At 26.0% G+C, this 23,077-nt stretch overlaps 1 protein-coding gene across 2 annotated transcripts in view; it reads left to right on the top strand.

Moving 5' to 3' along the window:
• The first annotated feature begins 2,523 nt into the window (after positions 1 to 2,523).
• Positions 2,524 to 23,077, top strand: part of LOC122852016 (T-box protein H15-like) — a 28,105-nt gene continuing 7,551 nt past the window's right edge. The window contains exons 1-4 of one of the 2 annotated variants that reach the window (XM_044151570.1): positions 2,524 to 3,724; positions 15,910 to 16,165; positions 19,428 to 19,701; positions 20,569 to 20,733. In XM_044151570.1, the coding sequence (XP_044007505.1) occupies positions 3,151 to 3,724; positions 15,910 to 16,165; positions 19,428 to 19,701; positions 20,569 to 20,733 (1,269 nt within the window). In that variant the 5' untranslated portion in view covers positions 2,524 to 3,150. The remainder of the gene's footprint in view (positions 3,725 to 15,909; positions 16,166 to 19,427; positions 19,702 to 20,568; positions 20,734 to 23,077) is intronic. The other variant, XM_044151577.1, reaches the window with a different exon arrangement.

Genomic DNA, 23,077 nt, shown 5'->3' with positions numbered 1-23,077 from the left:
AGCTTATTGTATGATATAAATTAAATCAAAATTAAAAAAAAAAACTTCTTTTTTTTTTTAAATTATAAAATGAGTTGATTGAATAGAGAATATTAAATATTAAAATTTGAATTTTTAATATGACGAACAAACATTGAGATGATAATTCATATGCAATGATTGATTCAATAACATTTCCAGGTAAAAATTTTAAATTAGTTTTTGTTGTTTAACACTTTATGCAGTGTCAAAAATATATATATAAATTTCAGCTTAGATAATGTAATGTGAATTCTCATCTTGAAATTATTTTTTCCTTAGAAAAAAATTAGTGAACACTGAGCAATCAAGTATTTTTTAGAATTTACAAAAAAGTCGATAGATCAGTCATTTTTCACCGACAGAAACTTTGATTGAAGTTCATAGAAATGAAATCAAAATATAATATTTTGATCATCAATTTATAAAAAAATATAATAACTACTGACAATTAGTTACAATCAAAGTTTGTTCCGCTACTATTGGGTATAATACTTTTGAGACCGATTGGCAACTCAACAATAATTATACCAACTTGAATTAGTTACAGATCATTTTGTTTCTTTTGATTCGTGAAACATGAACTATTAGATACAGAAAAAAATCATTTGTTATATTATCCGTCTATAATTATAATTTGTATTTATATTATTATTTAAGATTATTTATTTTAATAACAATTGCTTCTTACAAATACTTTTATATATGAAATTCTGATAGGTATATATATTCGCATGTTTAAAGAATAACAATTTTTACGCTCTACAACGGTATAATGAAAAAAATAAATTATAGTCATAACTGAGTTTTAATTTTTCTTATTGAGGCAAATCTTTTGTTATTGTATGAAACAAAAGTGTCCTACCATAGTTTTTAAATTGCACTTTTTTATTTCGTTTTTTGAAAATGCAATTTTCTCAAATAGTTGGTATTGATTTTTTGGTATAATTAAAAACAACAAAACAAAGATAAAAATTATGATAAAAAAATTGTCAATTTGAGGTTAAAACGTTATGAGTTTTTGGCGAAATTTTATTTATCCCAGATGGCGCTTCTGTTGGCGCGACGGTATAAAAATATACCATTTCAAAAATTTATACTAGTGTTTATCATTGTGTTTAATAATATTTTTCTCTAAACTTCGAGCATCAATGCAATAATTTTCAAATTCTTTACGTAAAGTATAAATTGAAATATACGATAAAAATAACGAATTATTGTTTTGTGGCCAATATTGACCCATTACTAACAGCCGAGGGTAAAATCGATATAAAAATATATATGAAATTATATATTTTTACTGTTTGATATTTTTTTTTCCCGAAAAGATTCAGCAAATTTTTGTAATATGTATTTACAGTTTTGTAAGGGATTTACTATATATACTTTTTTACCCTCAATAATTTGATTGTGTTTTTCCAAAATTCAAAATGTTGAAACAATAAATTGCTTCTTATACTTGAAAGCCTTGGTAACGGTGGTAGAGTACTCCCTTCTTCTGCCCCACCTAGTTTTATTTTACCAACCAACCCCAAAGGAAAAGTATCCTCTGTCAGCAATCGCTTCCACACTTTTCAGCCCCTCCCAAAGAACTTTTCGCTGATCACGTGTGCTTTTTAGAAGAAAAAAAAAATGGCAGCTGCTTCTAGTTAATATATATGCATCTTCATAGTTTATATAAATACATATATACTTTGAAACGTGCGCACATATATACAAACAATGATACCTTTTCCACTACGAACTTTGTTATTTTTTTTTTGCTCTTATTTTTCTTCTGTGGCAATGTAAGTAACTATGAAAAAGAGGGAGAGAAAAAGAAGAAAAAATAAATAAAAAGCTTGACAGGCTATATGGCTGTATAGTCGATAGAGAGGTTTTTCACGAAGAAGCTACTGCTCGATAAAAGGAGGGTCTGAAAAAATCAAAATAATGCAAGATAAAAAAAGATAGCTGTATCAATGTTTTTTTTTAAAAAAAAAATAAGACAAGGGTCAACCTAGCTGGCAACGTTTACACGTACACATGGTATTTTTGCAATGAAGATGATTTTTTATGTTAGTAGTAGAATTGGTGGGGGCGTTTGCAAAAATAGTATGGAATAGAGTCGCCATGCAATTGGGTGTAAGTAAAGGAGAGAAATAAAATGAAGAGTAATAATAGAGTTGAAATATAGGCGTTACTCGACGAATTGTGCTGATCGCAGAGGCGGAGCTTTGAAAATTTTAGACTCCTCCTGCTTTTGCAGACATGCAGACAGTACATTTACGTTTAATACCATATGAACATTACAGTCGGTGAGTTAAGGGGAGGATCGTGTTCACAGTACCTAGTGGCATGATAACAAAAAAAAAAAAAAAAATGAATAAATAAAATAAAATCAAATTTGAAGAAAGATCGTTGAGTGGTGGAAATTGGTCTTGGTGAATGAGTGGGAGGAAATGATGGCAAATGGTGGGGTTACAGAAGGGTGCAGGGGTAGCGAACACTGCGAGCCATCTCGTCGCGGCGCAGGTCAGTCTGTCAGGCAACCGGTCTGAAACTCGGTCTAAGAGATTATCTGTCCACGCGTTTGCGGCTTTTTGATTTTTTTTTTATCAAAAAAAACCCCCCGTGTGTAAACGCTACACGCTATCACACGAATATATAAGAAATACAAAACGTGGCACAATTTTTTTTTCTTCTATACTTATCATTGTTTTCTTTATTTATCTTGAATTAATTAATTATTTATTTATAATACATATTTATTTATTTATATATTTACAAATTTATTTATTTATTTATATAGTTTATATAAAAAAAAGTGATTATCGTTAAAATTGAACAATGATAAACCTTTGTGCTTTACAATTGTGTTCAAAAGTTTTTTTATTTTGGAAATTTATGTGAATTTATACACTTAAGCTGCAAAATTCCTGTGGAATTAATCCAATTTTATTGTATATATATGAATGAGAAGCAATATCGTGAGGTTATTTACGCCACTGGATGATATAGCAATATTTAGAAAATTACAAAAGTTCATACAAGTTGGAAAATTAAAAAAAAAAATCTTTATATATATGCCTCACGTGTCTATCGGGGGTAAATAAAGTGTGGAAGAAATTTAAGGTGGTGTGGACATAGGTAATGTTGCTGGAGTCGCGAAGTCTTGCTAGAAGGAAGAGAAACGGACTGACCCTGACTACTTACGGTAGCGGCGTCGGTGGCGGCGGGGGTGCTGCTGGTAGTGAAGAAGACGAAGAAGAAATATCATCTCGTCCATTTCTTGACGGTGGCACTGGTAGCCATAAAATGCCAAAATGTATCGAACAAGAAGCAACAACTGCTGCTGGTGTTGTGACAGAAATTACTGGTTGCACAAGAGATGACGGTGATGAAGGATCAAGTCTTACATCTAATCTTGGTCAACACAATGATAACCATAGCAATATTAATAATAATAGTAATAATAATAACAATAATAATAATAATTGCAATTCAAATAGACATTGTGCAACAGATTTTAGTATAGCTGCTATAATGGCACGCGATTCACACCAGCAGCAGCAACAACAGCAACAACAACAGCAACAGCAACAAGAACAGCAGCAGCAACAACAACAGCAACAGCGTAGTGTACAAAAAAATTCAACAACTTCACATCAACATCCAAGATCAAGTCAGGAACAGTCCGTCGGCGGAGGAAAACTTCATCAACATGGTAAAAATTGATATTTTTTTTTTTTTTACCTGAAATGGAATAATCAAATTATTATGAAGATTGTTTAAAAAAAAAAAAAAATTCAAACAGAAGATGCTGAAACTATATAATAAGTGTAAAATTGTTTTATCAAAATGACATGTTTTTTTTAATTTGAAAATCAGTAATATAAGACTTGATGAATTCATTATATATAAAAAGTAGTTTTATGCGTGACAATCTATTCATGTTAATCGGGGCACATATATATTTAATATTATTATTTCTAGTTAGTCTAGTCGATAGCAAATTGTACGAAACAATATAACATTATATTGTTTATTTCTTTAATAAAAATCTCAACTCTCAACTGCCACTAATACATGAAAATATCAGCAAATTATGAACGATTTATAGCTCAAGTAGTGTTTACATCAGACGTTGTAATTTTTTAATAACTAAAAATACTTGCAAATAGTAATAATATTTATATTTTTATTATTTTATTATACTAGTCTTGCGTTGATGATAACTTTATATTATGAATATATTGATTATTTCATTTAAAACTGGACAGAGCTACTTGCAAAAAAATATTTAATGATAATTACAATGCTATTGCGAGTTATTTAATCGTAGTGTAATTAAATTGTATTCAATGAAAATAAGCCATGCTATAAGCTAATTTGTCATTGAAGTATTTTGGTGATTTTTTTGTAACTACTAGTAATTTCCTTACACAGCTTATACATCACGAGTATACTCTATGAGCATGGTAATTTTTGTTATTGTAATTTTTCTTTATATTTATATATGTTGATAACTATATATATATATAAATCATGCACAAATAATATGATAACACAACACATTGATATATTAATAGCGTCAAATTAAATTATTTATTACACGATCTACTTCAGGTGTTTCTAACATGAAATGAAAATGATGGAAAATCATTAAAAATTTAACAGTTGGTAATTTAAACAACATGTTTTTAATTAATATAATTATATATTCTAGTAAATATTCTTTGGAGTTTTGCTTTTCAATTATTTTTGAAACTGACTAATTTCAGAGAGAATATAATTAATTAATGCTAGATTTTTCAATAAATAAATGACAATATTAATATGGCAAACTGCTTGTTGCAAAACATTATACATTGAACAAGTGCGCGAAATTTAATAATATATAAAAAGCCAATTCATTGTAAGAATAGATAAATTATTAACAAAGGATTAATTACAAAGTTATTGTTATATATATTTACAAAAACAGTTGTCAATTATTTTATAAAATATTCGAAATATTTATTTATATATATATACCTGGATGTTGTCAACGAAACTTTTAGATGCAATATAATTTTAAATGATACTTTTTGATGTCATGTAAAAAACTATTGTTGTAGTTTTTTTTTTTTTTTTGTGAGATAATATTTGTATTATTATTTGTTTGCATTGATTCAACATTAACGTTCAAACCACAAATTATATATATAAAATAATTCAAGCCATAGTATTTGCCGCGATTACACACAAGAAACGAATAGCTATTATTTTATTTCTACTGTTGTGTGTAATTTAAATTTCATTTATATATTTTTATACATTTGATTTTTCGTAAACAGAATTCTCTTTTCAATTTTCAGCACGCAAGCTTTTTTTTATTTTCATGCGAGTCTTCGAACAATTCTGTCGATTGTTTATTTTTTAATTACACTTGAAGCAAAATTTTTATCAATGAATTTTTGAAGCATAGATAATCATTACTTTTTAATCAATTAAAAAAAAAATATTTTCTTTTTTTTTTGTCACTTCAACTAAAAATGTGAGACATGCAAATTATTTTATTTTTCTTTTTATTACTTGTCATATTTATTTTGAAAACTATACTTTATATTTGGTAAGTGAAGATGAAAGTTTTGAGATTATAACGTCTTATGCTGTTTGTCAGTCGTTTAACACCGCAGCGTTGACGTTGTTAAATATAAAAATAAAGCGGATATAGAACTAAGACCACACGCAGACATATACTTCTTAAGACAAGTAGAAGACTATAATAATATATATATAAAATTGAGACTAAGAAAAAAAGGGATGATTTTTTTTTTTTTTTTTTATTCTTGCTAATCAAGAGTTATTTTTGACAACTTTAAATTCTAATTTAGACCTAATTATATATATATTATTTTTCTTTTCTCATATTTTACTATATAAATAACTATACACAGTAGTACAGTACTAAAAAACATTCAATTTAATTTTTTTTTTATTTTATAATCGTATTAAAAAAAATTAGATTATAATTAAAACAATTTTTTTTATATCTTAAATTATAATTTTTATTATCACAGATAAATTATATTTTATTATTTATTTATACATATAGGAAATATCAATTTTTTTTTTACGATTGACCGAACGAATCTCTATTGATTTTTTTTTTTATGTTGCTTTTTTTATTTTAAACTAAATTTTCACGCCAGATTGTGGTTAGGGTAAAATTTTGTAAGCATATATATATACACACACGAGACATGTGACTCCAAGGAGCCGTATGATTTGCCTACACGGATAGATTTTTTCTTTTTTTTTTACTAAAAAAACACCGCGATTTTTACGATGGCCCACAGCAATCTGGAAACGTGGGGGAAATGTATTAGAATTTGATATGGGCCATAGCAATTTTTCTCGATGAGCGCCGCCTCACGGCAATTTGGACTTTTACCCTTGTACCATAGTAATTTTTAAAATAGCCATACGAAAACGTACAAAGCCAATACTAAATATTGGAAATTGACGATGCAAATTTTAAAGAAGTGAATATTAATATTTAATGAGACAAATCGTAAATTTTACAATGTAGAAAATTAAAAAAAAAAATATGTACACTCGAAAAATTTGTTTGAAACATAATAAAAATTAAAATAGGCAATAGCAAATTTTACAATAGTTAAAAATTTTTTACCCCGCACCGCCCCCCCCCCCACAAGCGGGAGGGGGCAGTGCGGGGTAAATACATGGTAACTATAATAGAATAAAAATTAAATGAATACACAGATAACGTTCAGACGATAATTTATTATAGAATAATTTATAATAATAATAATATTTTTACATCCAACTTTTTGGTATAAAAGAAAAACCTTGAGATGTTAAAATTTCTGACGTTATAACTGATGTATACTCAATAATTTTGTGGTGTGGAATAAAACCTAATTCAGTATCATTTGAGTCGATTAATTTATATGCATCAAAGTGTTCATCCTAATAACTTTTTATTTTCTTTGTATTGTTAACTGTATTATTAACTTTTTATCAATCACACTGTAAAAAAAAAATAATTAGTTTTACTATGTTACTATAGTACTGAGGGACGTTTTCGGAAATATGGTTCAACATATTATTTTTTATAATTTTTTTTACGATGTGCATTTTAAATTTCACGATAGTAACATAGTAAAAAGTATTCTGCTGAGGTAAAACCGGTTTTTATTATGGTTTTAGTAGACTTCACTTGTTCAATAGATAGTCTTCACTATACCAATGATACGAACAACTATAAACTTGTTACTTTGTACTATGTTGTGTGTTTAAATTCACCATGACCGTGAGGGTACATTTGGAAAATGAACCGTACTATGGAAACCTTTAAAAAAGTGTGCAACTCGTAGGTGTTACTATATACAAAATGGTAAAAATTATTAGGTCTGTAGTTAGTTTCACTATGCTAGCATGAAAGAAGAAGGGAATAAAAGAGAATAAATATATATAGACATTTTCGATTCTTCTACTGTTTTATACCTGAATGGCGATTTGGGTAAACGATCGGAGTTCAAATCCAGAAACCCGGGTTCGAATCCCGAGTTAGGTCAAGAAATAGCCAAGTTGAGAAACATGTATAAGCATAATAATTATTATTATGAATAATTTAAAGTTTCTTTTTAAATAAACAAATAATTCTGTTTTTTTTTATCGAAAATACAAATAAAATATAATGAAATGTACTATTGAACATCGTAAATCTCACCATGCAACATAGTAGATTCAACGAACGCTAGACTTGACTATGCAACATAGTACTTCTTAACAAGATACATCGTATCTTCTCCAATTGGAACATTGTAAACTATACTAGGATAAAAAATTTTACTATGTGCATAGTACATGTTATTATTTTTTCGAAAACGTCCCCGAGTACCAGAAAAAATAGTAAAAATAATTCTTTTTTTATAGTAAAACTAATTATTTTTTTTTTACAGTGCATATTACGGTATTCTATAGGAATATTTTATTTATATTTTTTTTTAAATAAAATTAAAATTTCACTTGTAAATAAAAGAAAATATATATTTTTAAAATCCCTTGATAACTTCAATGAAAGTAACACTGGCTGACTTTGAATAAAACACATTACACATTTCGCCGTTAAAATTTATTTCATGTCTGTGCACGTCTGATAGAAAGAATCGATTATCGACAAAGGCAGACGAAGCTAAAAATCATCTGGAATTTCCAATGCGCAGAATAACGGCCGCGCAGTAATTTAATTTTTTTACTATGGCCCATTAGAATTTTCGCTAAGCCCATATTAACATAGGCTTTTGAATACTGCAGTCGGTAACAACGAGCATCGCGGCAAGTAGTAGATAAAGAATTGCTATGGTGCATTGTAATTTTTAGATGGAGACATTCGAATTTTTTTAACATAACTATTGTAAAATCTACAATATGCACAGCAAGTTCGACGCTGTGCTCAAGCAAAAATAAAAACCTATAAAAATTACTATGGTACATTGTAGTATTAGAAAAGAAGCATAATAATTTTTTGAATTTAAATTTGTAAAGATTCCATGTTACGTTGCAGTTTTTATTTTATACAAAGTAAAAAATCGAAATCTCAAATATTGCTATGGTCCATTGCAATTTTTTAATCACAACATTGTTTTTTTTCGTAATATTTAATGTAAAAATTGTATTAGTTGACCGATGTTTCTTGAATACTGTGGGACCGTAGTAAAATTTCGTGTAAATTTTTTTCCGTGTATATAATGCCAATTATCCAGGTATCCAAGGGTTTGACCACCCAAGTCGACAAAATTTGTAAGTAAATGTTCTTACCGAAAAAAAAAAATTAAAAAAAACCCATATTTTCTGAGTGCATGAAATACATAACGGTATATAATCTTGTAAAATCGCTCACGACGTTGATTTTAATATAGTATAGGTATACATTCTAGGAAAAAATTAATGTCAATTATCGTCATTAGATAGGTCGTTTAAAATTGCAAGTCAAGAATCTACGTCGACTCAACTCTCAAGCTCAAATTGATTTTAATTTTTACCATAGATTTTTATCATTATAATAATTATTTTGAATTTTGTACATAGATTCATATAAAATGAAATCTTTTTTTTGGAAATATTTGATAGTTTATCAGAATGCAATGATTGTGGTTTTTTTTTTTTTTATAAATTTACAAAGACTTTTATTATACTTTTAAAACAAAAATGACTTGGGTTGGTCCTCGGTATTCTCAGTGATATATAAATAAAATATTTATATTGAAAGATCATATAATTTCCTGATTCACATACGAACTATCTATTTTAAGTGTTAACTATCATTAATTAATACATTAATTAATCAAAGTAGATTTAAAATTTATCCAAAAATAAAGTTATAATACCAATTAAAAAAAAAAATTTTGTGGAAAGGTTATCGGAAATAAAATCAGTATTTATATATTATAATTGTATATAAATTAATTTTTGTTAAACATTAAATTACCATATATTTTATAAATTATATTAATTATTATAAATTATAAAATGAAATTATAGTATAATACTATTAATATTTAAAAATAAATGAATGAAAATATGTCCTCGATTTTAAAATTGAAGAAAAAAAAAAAAATTAATAGACCATAATGTATATTATTATATTCAAAGTGCTAATATATAGATATGTATTTTCAAGGCTTTATTTATAGTGATGTCTCGATGATGGTTCACTAGGATACAAAAAAATTGACACTCATTTTTTCGAACAAACAACTTGTCATTTATACTACTACTTCTTTTTTTTTATTGTGATTATTTATTTGTTGTTTCTCATGTTGTTATCCTGTTTTAAAGATAAGTTTATTTATTTGTCTTTTAAAGCTTTATGTTGGTCTATAGTAGCACAATCAAGAATCATTAATTATATATAATAAACGTAGCTACACAATGCAACATTATCTCAGTTAATTCTGAATGACAAGATAGATAAATTTATTTATTTATATATCTGACACATTTGTGTTATATGAGAATGACACATGCGCATATTGTAGAAAAAAAAAAAAAGCTCAGTGTTCGTCGTTTTAATAATTAATCAATAACCAAGGTAGAAAATAAACTCGAGTATATACCTAGGGCCTTACCATGCCCTATACCATACTTTGGCTATATTAAGTTTATTAATTTTGACTTGAAAATAATTTAAAGCTGTTATTTGGAATAAATGAAAATGACTAATTTTTTAAATCGTGATTCGGTTTATTTCAAATAGAAAGCTTTAATATGATTAGTTTAAATAAATTTTAAATTTATGACACACAATATTATAAAAAAACTGTGGAATTTATAAAAATGTCAAGAAAATTCAACAATTTGGTGTTTATAAATTTTAATAAAAAAAAAGATCTGGTAACGTTTGTTGGGGCGTGTGGCCCGCGTTACCCGTTGAAAATTAAAAATTTTCAATACTCCGGCTAGGGCCATTGTTGTTTTTATTGCTTAGATATAATTTAATTGTTAAGTAACGATAACATTAAGTATATTTGAAAGAAAGATACCCAAGTGGAAAAAATATATCTATTGGAAATGTGAAATATATTTATTTTATATTTAGAAAAAATTTAGAAAAAATATGAATTAAATTTAAAATATATACAGTTTTGGACATACTAAAATTAAATTTAGAAAAAATTTAGAAAAGATTTAGAAAAAATATAAACTAAATTTAAAATATATACAGTTTTGAACATACGAAAATTAAATTTAAAAAAAATTTACAAAAAATAAAAAAAAATCAAGAAAAAATTTAGAAAGAGCTTAATTTTAGTATGTCCAAACTTGAACATTTTCTGAATTTAATTTATATTTGTTCTAAATCTTTTCTAAATTTTTTCTAAATTTACTTTTAGTATGTCCAAAACTGTATATCCATTAAATTTATTCTATATTTCCATTAAATATAAATTAAATATATTTTTTCCACTTGGGTATTTTAATTTTAGTTAAATATTTAGATGATCATTAAAACGAAATTTACCGTAAGATAGATCATATACTAAAATAAAAAAGGGATTTCATTTTTCATGGTTCCAGATATGTTCAATTAATTGATCAATAAAAATTATAAACATTTAATTATATTTAGAGATGCCGCGATAATCGATAATATCGCGACAAGGCGATACGATAATGACGACAACGATACGATAATGCCATTTTTTATCGTATCGTCGTCACGACACGATACGATATTTGACTGACGATAACCGATAAAATTATCGTGTCATCGCGATAATGTCGGAAAAAATATACATTTAAATCAAAGCAATATTTTCATATTGTTAAACTCCAGAAAATATTAAATTAAAGAAAAAATAGATTACTGCAACATATAATATTAGATACATATTAATCTAACAATATGAAAGTAATATAAATTATAATAATATGATAACTAATAATAATTTTATATAAATTATATAAACCGTTGTTGCATGTGTTATAATATTTTTTTTTTAATTTGGTTTTCAAGTTTTTTTTCAATATTATTTGCCAATGAACTTTTAAACCATGAATTTAAACATAATAAATTTTGACTATAATAATTTTAACTAAGATAATTCATGTAATTTACTTATTGTCCTTAAGATAATTCTTCCTGCTTTTATAATGTTTTTGTATGCAAAAAATATTTTAAAATTTCCCTGTAAATTATACTCAAACAAAAAAATTATCGTCGATCATGTCGATAATACCCGATACGATACGACAACACCTATGACGATACGATAATAAGACGACACGATAATCCGATTTTTGTCGAATTTTTAGACGACACGATACGATAACGACAATCATCTGCGACACGATACGATAATCAGCCAATTATCGTATCGTATCGTATCGCGGCATCTCTCATTTATATTTTCTTTTATTTTACAAATATTTCAATCGTTTTTATAATTTTACAATTAATTTCTGATTTATAATAAAAAATACAACTCTTAATATTAGGATACAAAGATATTTTTACTAACAATTATTTGAATTTCTTATAAAATATATTACAATAAGTAGTAATAAAATATCTTCGTTTCTTAAGGTGACTGTATTTTTATTTTAATTTTTAGATTCAAAAAGGTTAAATAATTTATTCCAAACTTTTGCATTTAAAAATTTATTCTGATCATAGAAAAGAAACAAAGAAGGTGTAACTAATCGTTTCGATATTATAAGTACACATTGGTAGAATCAGCTTACATATAATAATTCAATGTATCTGAATATTACTGAATATAATCGATGATATTTTCTGAGTATTGCTTTCAGAGTGGATTTTATTCTGCCCAAGTGAAAAATTTATATATGTTTATTTTATATTTAGAAAAAATTTAGAAAAATATGAATTAAATTTAAAATATATACAGTTTTGGACATACTAAAATTAAATTTAGAAAAATTCAGAAAAAATTTAGATTTAGTTATAAATATCTAAATTTAAAATATATTCAGTTTTGAAAATACTAAATTTAAATTTAAAAAAAATTTACAAAAAATAAAGAAAAAGTTAAGAAAAAATTTAGAAAAAGTTGAATTTTATTATGTCCAAACTTGTACATATTCTAAATTTAATTTACACTTGTTCTAAATCTTTTCTAAATTTACTTTTAGTATGTCCAAAACTGTATATCCATTAAATTTAAATTATATTTCCATTAATTATAAATTAAATATATTTTTTTCCACTTGGGTGGTTTCAATTTTTTGAAATCTACCTTCGATTAGTAATTTCATAAATAATTTTCTCGATGCTTGTTGACTGAACAATATTTTTTTGCATAATATGTTTGTTGTGTTATAATTTTTCACATTCCTGTTTTGTTCAGAGATTCCATAGATAATTTTGTGAATTGTTGACCGAAAAGTTTTTGTATTTATGTTTTATATCATAACATGGAAATTTTTATTTTATTAAAAGACTTGTCATGAATAACTTCTCAATGCTTGTTGATCCCAATCGATAATTTCTTTAAAATCTACCTTCAATTTTTTAAAATCTACCTTCGATTAGTATTTCATAAATAATTTTCTCGATGCTCGTTGACTGAATACTATTTTTCTGTATAATATGTTTTGTCTGTGTTATAATTTTTCACATTCCTGTTTCGGTTCCAGATAATTTGTGAATGTTTGTTGACCGAAAAGCTTTTTGTATTTATGTTTTTATATCATAATTTTCATGGAAATTTTTTTTTATTTAAGTTATTGCTTGTCATTAATACTTCTTCAATGCTTGTTGATTCCAATCGATAATTTTTTTAATTCAGTTTTACATTTCATAAATTTAACTGTGATATATTCTCAACTTTCTCGTGAAAAAACTTGGTGATGGATAAAAACATTTTAAAAACTGAGTGTTATTCGAATTACTCCATCTTTCAAGTATTATGTAAAGACCATATTGCTGATATCGTGATCAATAGTATTTTACAAATATTCTAATTTCTTGGTAGTTATTGTCTTGTGGCATGATGTAAATTTTCGTAGTGTTGATATATGTAAGACAGATTACCATGTTATGAACAAAAAAACAATTAATTACCTTAATGATTTCAAAATTGCATAATTAATATTATTTTTTAAAGTCTTTTTACGAATCAATAAATTTTAAAAATACAGTCACCTAATCTTTTATTCTAGGTCAATAAAATTTTTTTACTAACTCAATAAAATTTCTAAAAATAAAAAAAAAAATATGGTTATTTTGGAATTATTCTATAATTAATAAAAACAAATATATAGTTCTGAATATAATTTAAATAATTGAATCTAATGAAGTTATAGTTTTCATAAAAAACTAAACATTTGTAGATATTTTTAAACTATAAACCAAAAATACATGTTCGATTTAGAAAAAAAATAATAATAAAAATTCATCAAAGAATATTAAAGAAAAAAAAAAAATTGACCGTGAAACGACGAACAAGCAATACTACCAATGGTAAAAAAAATGAAAAGAAAAATAACCATGGATGTTATTGAGCCTGCAGTCCAATTCACAGGGCATTACAATTTGGGGCTTTTTTCCTCCACTGGCGGCGCTTGTGAAGCTTTTGTATGTAAAATCTATATAAAAAAAATTTTACAAGCGCCATTAACGGCAAAAAATAGCCCTAAATTGTAAAAAAAATTGCCCTGTGATTTGGACTGCTGATATACACTGTCCGTTTGTACGATTTAATGTAAGACCAATTATTACTAGATTTAAATTATAACTAGCTATACACAGTCGATAAAGAAGATTTCTTTTTCAAGGTTTTTCTTTTTTCCTCGATATTTTTTACAACCGAAAAAGAATAAAAAAAAACGGGCAATAGAGTTTTTCAAAACTTTTTTTGGAGCCTTATAAACATTTTATTTCAACTCGATGATGACATTTTTTGGTCCGTTTTTTCGATTTTTTTTTCGGCGAGCCATAACTTTTGTTATAATCAAGATAGGGAGTTCGTATTAGGCTCAAATTATGCGCCTTAAAAAAATCTAGTGACGGCATTATGGGTTTTTTTTTCTCTCGATAACGGTTTTCGAGCAAAAAAATTAAATATCCGAATTTTTTGTCAAATTTTGAAGTTTTTTTTTTTTTTCTCAAAAACTATTATAGATAGAGGAAAAAACCCATTATGCGGGCGATAGAGTTTTTTCAGACGCATAAAATAAGTCTTATACGAAGTCTCTCTTTTGATTTTGCGTTGAGTTATTCATTGCGCCGTTTTTCAGTTTTTTTTCGGCGAGCCATAACTTTTGTTATAATTAAGATAGGGAGTTCGTATTAGGCTCAAATTATGCGCCTTGAAAAAATCTAGTGACGGCATGAAAGGTTTTTTTCTCTCTTAATAACGGTTTTCGAGAAAAAAAATTAAATATCAGAATTTTTTTTTTCAATTTTATAGTTTTTTTTTTTTTTCTCAAAAACTATTTCAAATGGAAAAGAATTTCGCAAAGCGGGCGATAGAGTTTTCTGAGACACATAAATTGAGCCTAATACGAAGTCTCTACTATGATTTTGCGTCGAGTTATTTATTGCGCAATTTTTATAACTAGTAAAATTTTCACATAAAAACGTATGTACTATTTTAAGTTACGTAATTAATAATTTAAAAATAATGAAATATAAAACAGAAAAGATTTACGAACAAAAAACCTCTGGTGATGAATACTCTCCGATGGATAGTTTAGACACCACAAATTTTTAAGTAAGAAAAAAAATTTTTTCAAAATTTACATTTTAATTTTTTGACTAAAAACTATTATCAATAGAGCAAAAAACCTATTACGCGGGCGATAGAGTTTTTTAATGTGCTTCTTTTGAGCCTAGTACGAAGTCTCTCGGTTACTTAGTTCGTAAGTTATGAGCTTTTTTTTTTTTTTGCCGATGAATTCAAGACTGCGGCTGAGCCTATGGCTCCTAGCCTCCGTAAAAAAAAAACAAAATGACTTATTAATAATTGATTTATTGTTAAAAAATTTGATAACTTTAAATTTTTTAAATAAATTTTGTTGAACAAAAATTTGAATAAAAAAAATGCGAATCCCGTCGGGTAATAAATCTGAAATTTATAATACAAGCTTGACACTTTTTTTTGTTCATATATGTATAAAAATTGGAGTTTTTTGTTTTGTTATTTGATACGTGTTGTTTATCAAAAGTTTTGTATTTAACATTCGAATTTTGAAGTTTTAACAAAACTAGTTTTTTTATTTTTATTGTTGAAATATTTTTCTTTTTTTTTTGCAATAATATTATTTGTAAATTTAATTTTTAATAATAACTTTTGAAAAGTGGTAATTTTATTGTTTCCACAAATTTTTGTCTTGTATATTATCAAACTATTTATTTATTTTTTTTTTTTACAGAAAAAGAAGCAAGTAGTCTATGTGCTAATCGAATACCGGCAATACCACAAGATTCAGTTGAAATTGAAGATGACCTTGAAACAGATGATGCCGGAAGTACAAGTGGCAAAGCTTTATCTCCAGTAACAAATCCTCTATTGCAAGAACAATCAAATTGTGATGAACTTAGGCATGTTGTTTGTCATCTAGAAACAAAAGAACTTTGGGATAAATTCAATGAGCTTGGAACTGAAATGATAATAACAAAAACTGGAAGGTATTTATATATACAAAAGAAAAATATAATTGAATTAATATTTTTCTCATTTTTAAACTCTTGTCAATTTGTCAAGTAACATCAAGTACCATCAAAAAATATTTTTAATATACACTTCTTATATAGAATTGAATTATTGAAATGATTTTATTTTTTTTTCATTTGGTAATCTATTTATATGTCTTACTAATTCGTACTTGACATGACTATTTTTTATTAACGGGCCACTGGGGTATAAGACACCCTCAGTAAAAATAAGTCTACAGGGGAAAAAATTCATATACTTGTGTTGTCCGAATTGTGCGACAAATTCAATCAGGCTCCATATGCGAACTAACAAATACCCAAGAGTATTAAATGTATATAGTCTATATAGTGATTTAAATTTTATATATTGGCTGTATATTTATACCCTGCATCATACGGTAATTTTTCTCGCCTCATTATACATTGAACTATTACTTTGATTATTACCCTAATTTTTGTGTTCATAGAAGTGTTGAAACTCGTTTAAAAAAAAAAAACAAAAAAATACTTGTCAGCTTCTAAACAAACTATAATGTAAAAATTTTACATTAGATTTTGGATTTTTGGCTTGTCCCTGATTTATTTTTTCGACTTTATACTTTTCTTCCTTCACAAAAATGACCAAATGTTTTTATATAAATTTGTGACCAGAATTAAGATATATATATACAATAAAAATAATAAATGATATTGTAAAAATAAAAATACCTAATGACCCTTCTTGAACATAAACCCTCTTTTAGTCAATTCGTGAGGGTTTTAAGCAATAATCTGCTGTGTTCATTTCACCCAGTTGGGCACCAACTCAGGCGTCTGTAATTAGATTTACGCTGTGACACTGGTCCTTACTCTGATCTCACCCGTCAACTTACTAAACCATCCCTGCAGTAAAATTTTCTTGGGTCTTTCTCCGTTACCTCTAAATCTACTATTTCAGCTGTCTTTTTCTCACTATATACACATATATCAATGAACATTTTGCCAGCCCCTACTCAATTCTTAGCTATTCCATCAACCAATGCTTCATGAATTTGTAATCACAGAGATGGGCGGATCACAGAGATGATTCAAGGGGCGGACATATTCAGTCGAATTATCTTTAAAACTATATATATATATATACTTGATGACGAGTTCAATGTATAAGTTTATCAGTCATAAAACTACTGGTATAATTTTTTTTTTTTAATCTCAATTTATAGGCGTGTACAACATGACTAGACCTCCAATGATGTTTAGATTTTACCTTGGCTCAGCTGCCAAGTATTAGTCAATATAGTTGGGTATATTTTAGGCTGATAGAAAAACACCACTTTTAGCTTGACCCCAAATTTTATTACCATTGGCTTAACATTGGCTATCAATATATTAGATTTAACAACATTAATATAAATCCTGGTCAGTATATTGGAGTATTTTATTTTGCTAATTTCTGGCTAACGCTTGGTCGTAATGGAATTGGTAATTCAATTGTTTTATATGTTAATAAAAATATACATATAGTTTTTTGGAAAATTATGTTCACTAAACTCGTGCCAATAATCTTCATTAAATTTTTTGTTTTTTTAAATGGTTTTTTAAACAATATGAAGTAGTAGGTATGTCGGTAAGAGTCACGTTGATTCTCAGACCTAAGTCTTTAGGTTCAATCCCACCCAATTTCATAAATAAAATAGGTACTTATTTTTTTTTTACAAACATTAGTCATCACCAGGTCATTTATATTAGCCCTGCATAGTCTCAAGTATTTATTTAAATACATAATTGAATTAGTTGATAGTTGATAATAATTTATACATAGAATTATTTGACTGAAATTATATTCAATATCTTCAACAGTATATATATAACACAACATGTCATTAATAGATGTGTTACTTTATTGTCTATATATATACATGTATAGGTAGCTATATTTATATATACACATATAATAAATAATAAATGAAAAATGAATGAAGGCTGCGAACAGTAGGATAAATGCATACGGGTTTTTAATAAAAAACTACTAACCTCTTTTCATCATCAACAAAACCTACAATATTTTTAAATAACTGCTGCTGTTTTTTGATGATGAAAATAAAAAAGGATAAAAATCAATTTAATAAATTCTCAGTTTTTTTTTTTTCTCACTCTCTCTCTGTTCTCTTCTCGAGTTGATGAATAGAAGACAAAATTTTTGACTCAAGTTGATTTTTCATTTTTATTTTATACATAGTTGATTACGATACCATATATGCTAATTAATTTTATAGATGGAGTGTACTCATACATAAATGTATATTTATAAAAATGGAATATATAGTGACGATAATATTTTTTTTTTTTTTTCTCTTATTTTTTATTTCTATTTTGACTTATAGTCTCTCTTGTTTATACAAAATATATATCTCATCGTGTTCAATTAATTATTATCAAAGAATGGTTTGATAAATGAATGCATTACTCACTGTGAATCGCAGTATAGTGGCACAGTTGGGATGAATGCATACCCGAGTCAACAAGCACCAGTTAAAAAACTAGCGATAGATGAGATCGGCGGGTGTTCCTGCGTTTCACTGGTTAAACAGCAGGAGGTACGACACGGTATTAATGTTCACCTTGGAAGCCAACACATTCTCACTATAAAAACCAAACCCATCAGAGTCACAGTGATTGTGTATAAAATTAGTAGCATATATATGTGTGTATATTTTTTCTCACTATCAGTAAACATATATATAAATGTGTAGAATGATTTTAAATTCTATATATTAATGACATTAATATATATATAGACATGAAGTATACACCAATAGACATAATAGCTTTTTTTTTTTTTATAACACTTTTATTAAATTATTTATTTATTTATTTTCGCCCCCTGATTCAGGTACAATGAGTATACATAATTAATTTATGTTTATATAAATTATAAAGAAGCTTGTCACGTGATTATTTGTGTATGTTTATATTTGAACTCATATCTATTCCATCAATCGGTCATCCAATCTGTAAAAAATTCTTTACAGCATTTAAATTTTTTTGTAATCAATGTATTTAATGTCGTGTAAATATATTTTTTTAATTTATTATAATATATATAAAATATTTTAAATATTTTTGGGTACATTGACAAATTGATGAGGATAACATAAAAATATTTTCATGTAATATATATGACATAACGCGATACATGAAAAAAATATATATGTATTAAAAATAATTTATAACAGAAATTCTTTGTTGTTGACAGGCGAATGTTTCCTACCTGTAGAGTATCTTTTAATGGACTGAGACCTGATGGTCGTTATGCAGTATTGATGGACATTGTACCAGTTGATAAAAAAAGATATAGATATGCATATCATAGAAGTTCTTGGCTTGTTGCTGGTAAAGCTGATCCACCAGCACCTGCACGTTTATATGTTCATCCAGATTCACCATTTACTGGTGAACAATTAAGAAAACAAATTGTATCATTTGAAAAAGTTAAACTTACTAATAATGAAATGGATCGACATGGACATGTAAGTGTTTGTTTTTAATTTTTCAACTAAATTTTATTTATTTAATAGATGAAAATATATTATATTTATTAAAAGATAGCTATTATGTATTTATAGATATATATTTTATTACTGAAATATAAAATCATTAATGAATTGCACTTTGTATATATAAATGTCTTATAATAAATTATATAGTTTATATTTATAATTTACAAAGTAAATTTAAATGACAAAATATTATAATATTTAAGTGACATAAAATTTTCAAAGATATTTTAAATATTTCACACCAAGTGATGAGCTAAAAATGGAAAATTGAATAAATAATTTTTCGGAAATCATTTTAAATGAAAATATAACATAAAAAAATATTAATTTATCAAAATATTTTATGTATATTTAAAAAATTCAAAATTCTTTTATATATATTTATATTTGTATATATTCAAAGAAATTTTTATTTAAAAACGCGTAATTTTTAAACTTTGGGATTCATACTTCAATAACATTTCAGTAAAAATAAATAAATATACAAAATGATAAATGCTTTTTTTTCTTTTTATTCTTAGAAAATGTACTTGGATATAAAAATATATATATATTGTTATTTATTTTCAAATATATTTAAGGGGAGTAAAATTGAATGTTATTTGATTTGATCCACGTTGAATAGTATTTGTTTGACGTGAAGACACATAACGTTTAAACGTTTATCATCAATTTAACATTTTTTTTTGCTTTTTTTTTTGGTAAAATCACATGCGGTTTTTGTTGACTTGAATATTCCTTGTTATATATATTATTTTTTTTTGACTTAAAAATATATTAAATGTTAATTTATATATACACATAAATTAATGCTATATAAAATTGGAAATTTTCCAGCTGGTTTTAAATTCAATGCACAAATATCAGCCCAGAATCCACCTGGTAAAACGACCGGATTCGGGTGCCAAGGAGCCGATTGAAGACTTAGAACGTGAACCACACAAGACCTTTATATTCCCGGAGGCCATTTTCACCGCTGTCACCGCCTATCAAAATCAACTTGTAAGTTTTACACTCTCTCATTTGAATTTATTTCCCCTTCTACAATATTTTATTCATTCTCTTATATCCAGCTCTTTGCATCAGCTACCGTTAACTATTTTTTTTTTTGTATTTATTTTGATAAGCAAATTGAATGGCATCATTCACTCTTTATTTTTTTTTTTTAATATATAAATTTTTTTTTTTTCTTTAGTCTTTAAAAACAAGTTTTCTGTGTATTCGTGTTTTTATGAATTTTTTTTTTCTTTTATATCAAGTCTTTTTTTATCATTCTTATATTATTATATTTTTTTTCATTCAACAACCTCCACCAACAGTGAGAGAATAAAACGGTAGAATTAATTTGTCTTGGTTGGTATGAAAAAAACGAAATGCTTTTAGTTTTATATATGTGTGTGCAAACATCGACGAAAGAGTTATATGCACCCGTTGAATTTTTTATGATCCGTTAATGTATAATAGGTATATATATAGGTATAAGTATTTATATATATATATTACTACGATGCATCATTGAATCCAACTTGAAATTAGAATATTTTACCCCAATAATTTTCAAAGGCATATACGTAATTATAATTACGTGGAATATAATTCATTGAAGATATTATTATCAAACGCTTTTTATACATACGTAATAAATTGATGAAAACGTTAAATAAATAAAAAAATATATTATTATTGTTGATGTACGAACGTTCGTAAAATTTAAATAACTGCAGTTCAAAGAGTCCTTTTAGTTATTGCATTAAAAAGAAAAAAAATTGTCAACAGTTTTCATCTGATGATTCAATGTTGTTGAAAGCACTAGTAATTGATTGTTATTTTTTACTGTTTAAATTTATTTGAAAATATATATATTATTGTGTACTTAATCGAAAAGAAAAACTTGAAATTTTGAATGAAAAGCTTTTTTTTTTACAGTGTATGGGAGTCAATTGTTACTATAAGTAATTGTTGATTCTTCTGTTGTTATTTTTCAAAAAAAATTATCGAAATTAATTACAGTAATAGGTTTACATTGTAAATAAATTTTTGCAAAAAAAATTAGTCGAAAATGTTTATCTGTAAATGCAGGATTAAATTATCAATATAATATCAAATTATCATTTATAATAGTGAGTAATGAGTATGAGCACATGCAAATCATGTATTTTAAATTAATTGACTTTTACATTTGCAATTAAATATTTTAAATTAATTTTTTTTTGAAAAAAAGTTGGTTTAAATGCTCACTTAATTGTGTAATTAATTTAAAAACAACAACAAAAATTAACAATTACTAATTTATAATTTTAAATATCTTAATTCTAGACATTTTTTTTCGATGACTTTTGTTTTTATTGCTGTAAAACTGTTACAAGATTTTTTTTTTTAAGCATCATTTAAACAACATCATTCGTCAATCTTAGAAAAAATTTAAGAAATTTAGAAATGATTGAAGCTTTTTTTTTTTTTTTTTTCACACGGCTAGCATCGAGACTTTAGGGGATGTGTCACATCAATGTCACACTACCATCTCATAATGATTATTTCATTTCATTTTTTTTTTTTTTTTTAAACTATATGCGCCATTTATGCCATTTCCGCTTTTTTTTTTTTTTTTTTCTTTAACAATCGTGTCAGGCAGTAAGGTCACCCGCATATTATCATATTTCACTATGGTCGTTTAAAATGGGAGCATCTTGTGTGGTCTCATCAGGCTCCTCGACGTCACATTTTTTCCGGCCTATATTTTTTTTTCTTCACACAAATATCTGCCATTTTTTTAGATTATTATCTACAATTTTAAACATATATAATTTTTTATAATTGATCTTTCATCTCGTTGTGAGCTTTATGTAAAACTTGATATAAAAAATAGTTGATTACTCAATATAATAACTCAAAAAATATGAAAAAAAATAAATTTAAATGTATATTTTTTGATTCACAGACTTTATATACATAAGTTTTAACAAACTTTGGCAAAAAGGTCACCCTAAATTGCGTTATGATTTGGTTACATGTATATATAAGCTAATAAACCGCGAAATCGTAGTAAATTTTAGGGTGACCCTTTTGCCAAAGTTTTTTTAAAACTCACTCATTTTTATTTTGTGTGTTGACTTGTATATATTTTTTATGTGATTTAAAATAAATATTACATAATAATCATCATAAAGATCATCTACCAAAAACTAATTTTAGTTTTTTTTTTTTAATTTTTTTTACCAGGTGTCAGGCTTTTTTAACTATAGAAACAAATAATAATTAAAGCATCGAAACGGGTGGTCTTTTGGGGTATATACAATTTATCTGTAGCTTCTGTCGTCTTAGTTTTCTGGGTTTATATATATGACGA

Source organism: Aphidius gifuensis, linkage group LG1 (assembly GCF_014905175.1).
Source record: "Aphidius gifuensis isolate YNYX2018 linkage group LG1, ASM1490517v1, whole genome shotgun sequence".
Taxonomy (NCBI): Eukaryota; Metazoa; Arthropoda; class Insecta; order Hymenoptera; family Braconidae; genus Aphidius; species Aphidius gifuensis.
This window is presented reverse-complemented; position numbering and strand designations above follow the sequence as displayed.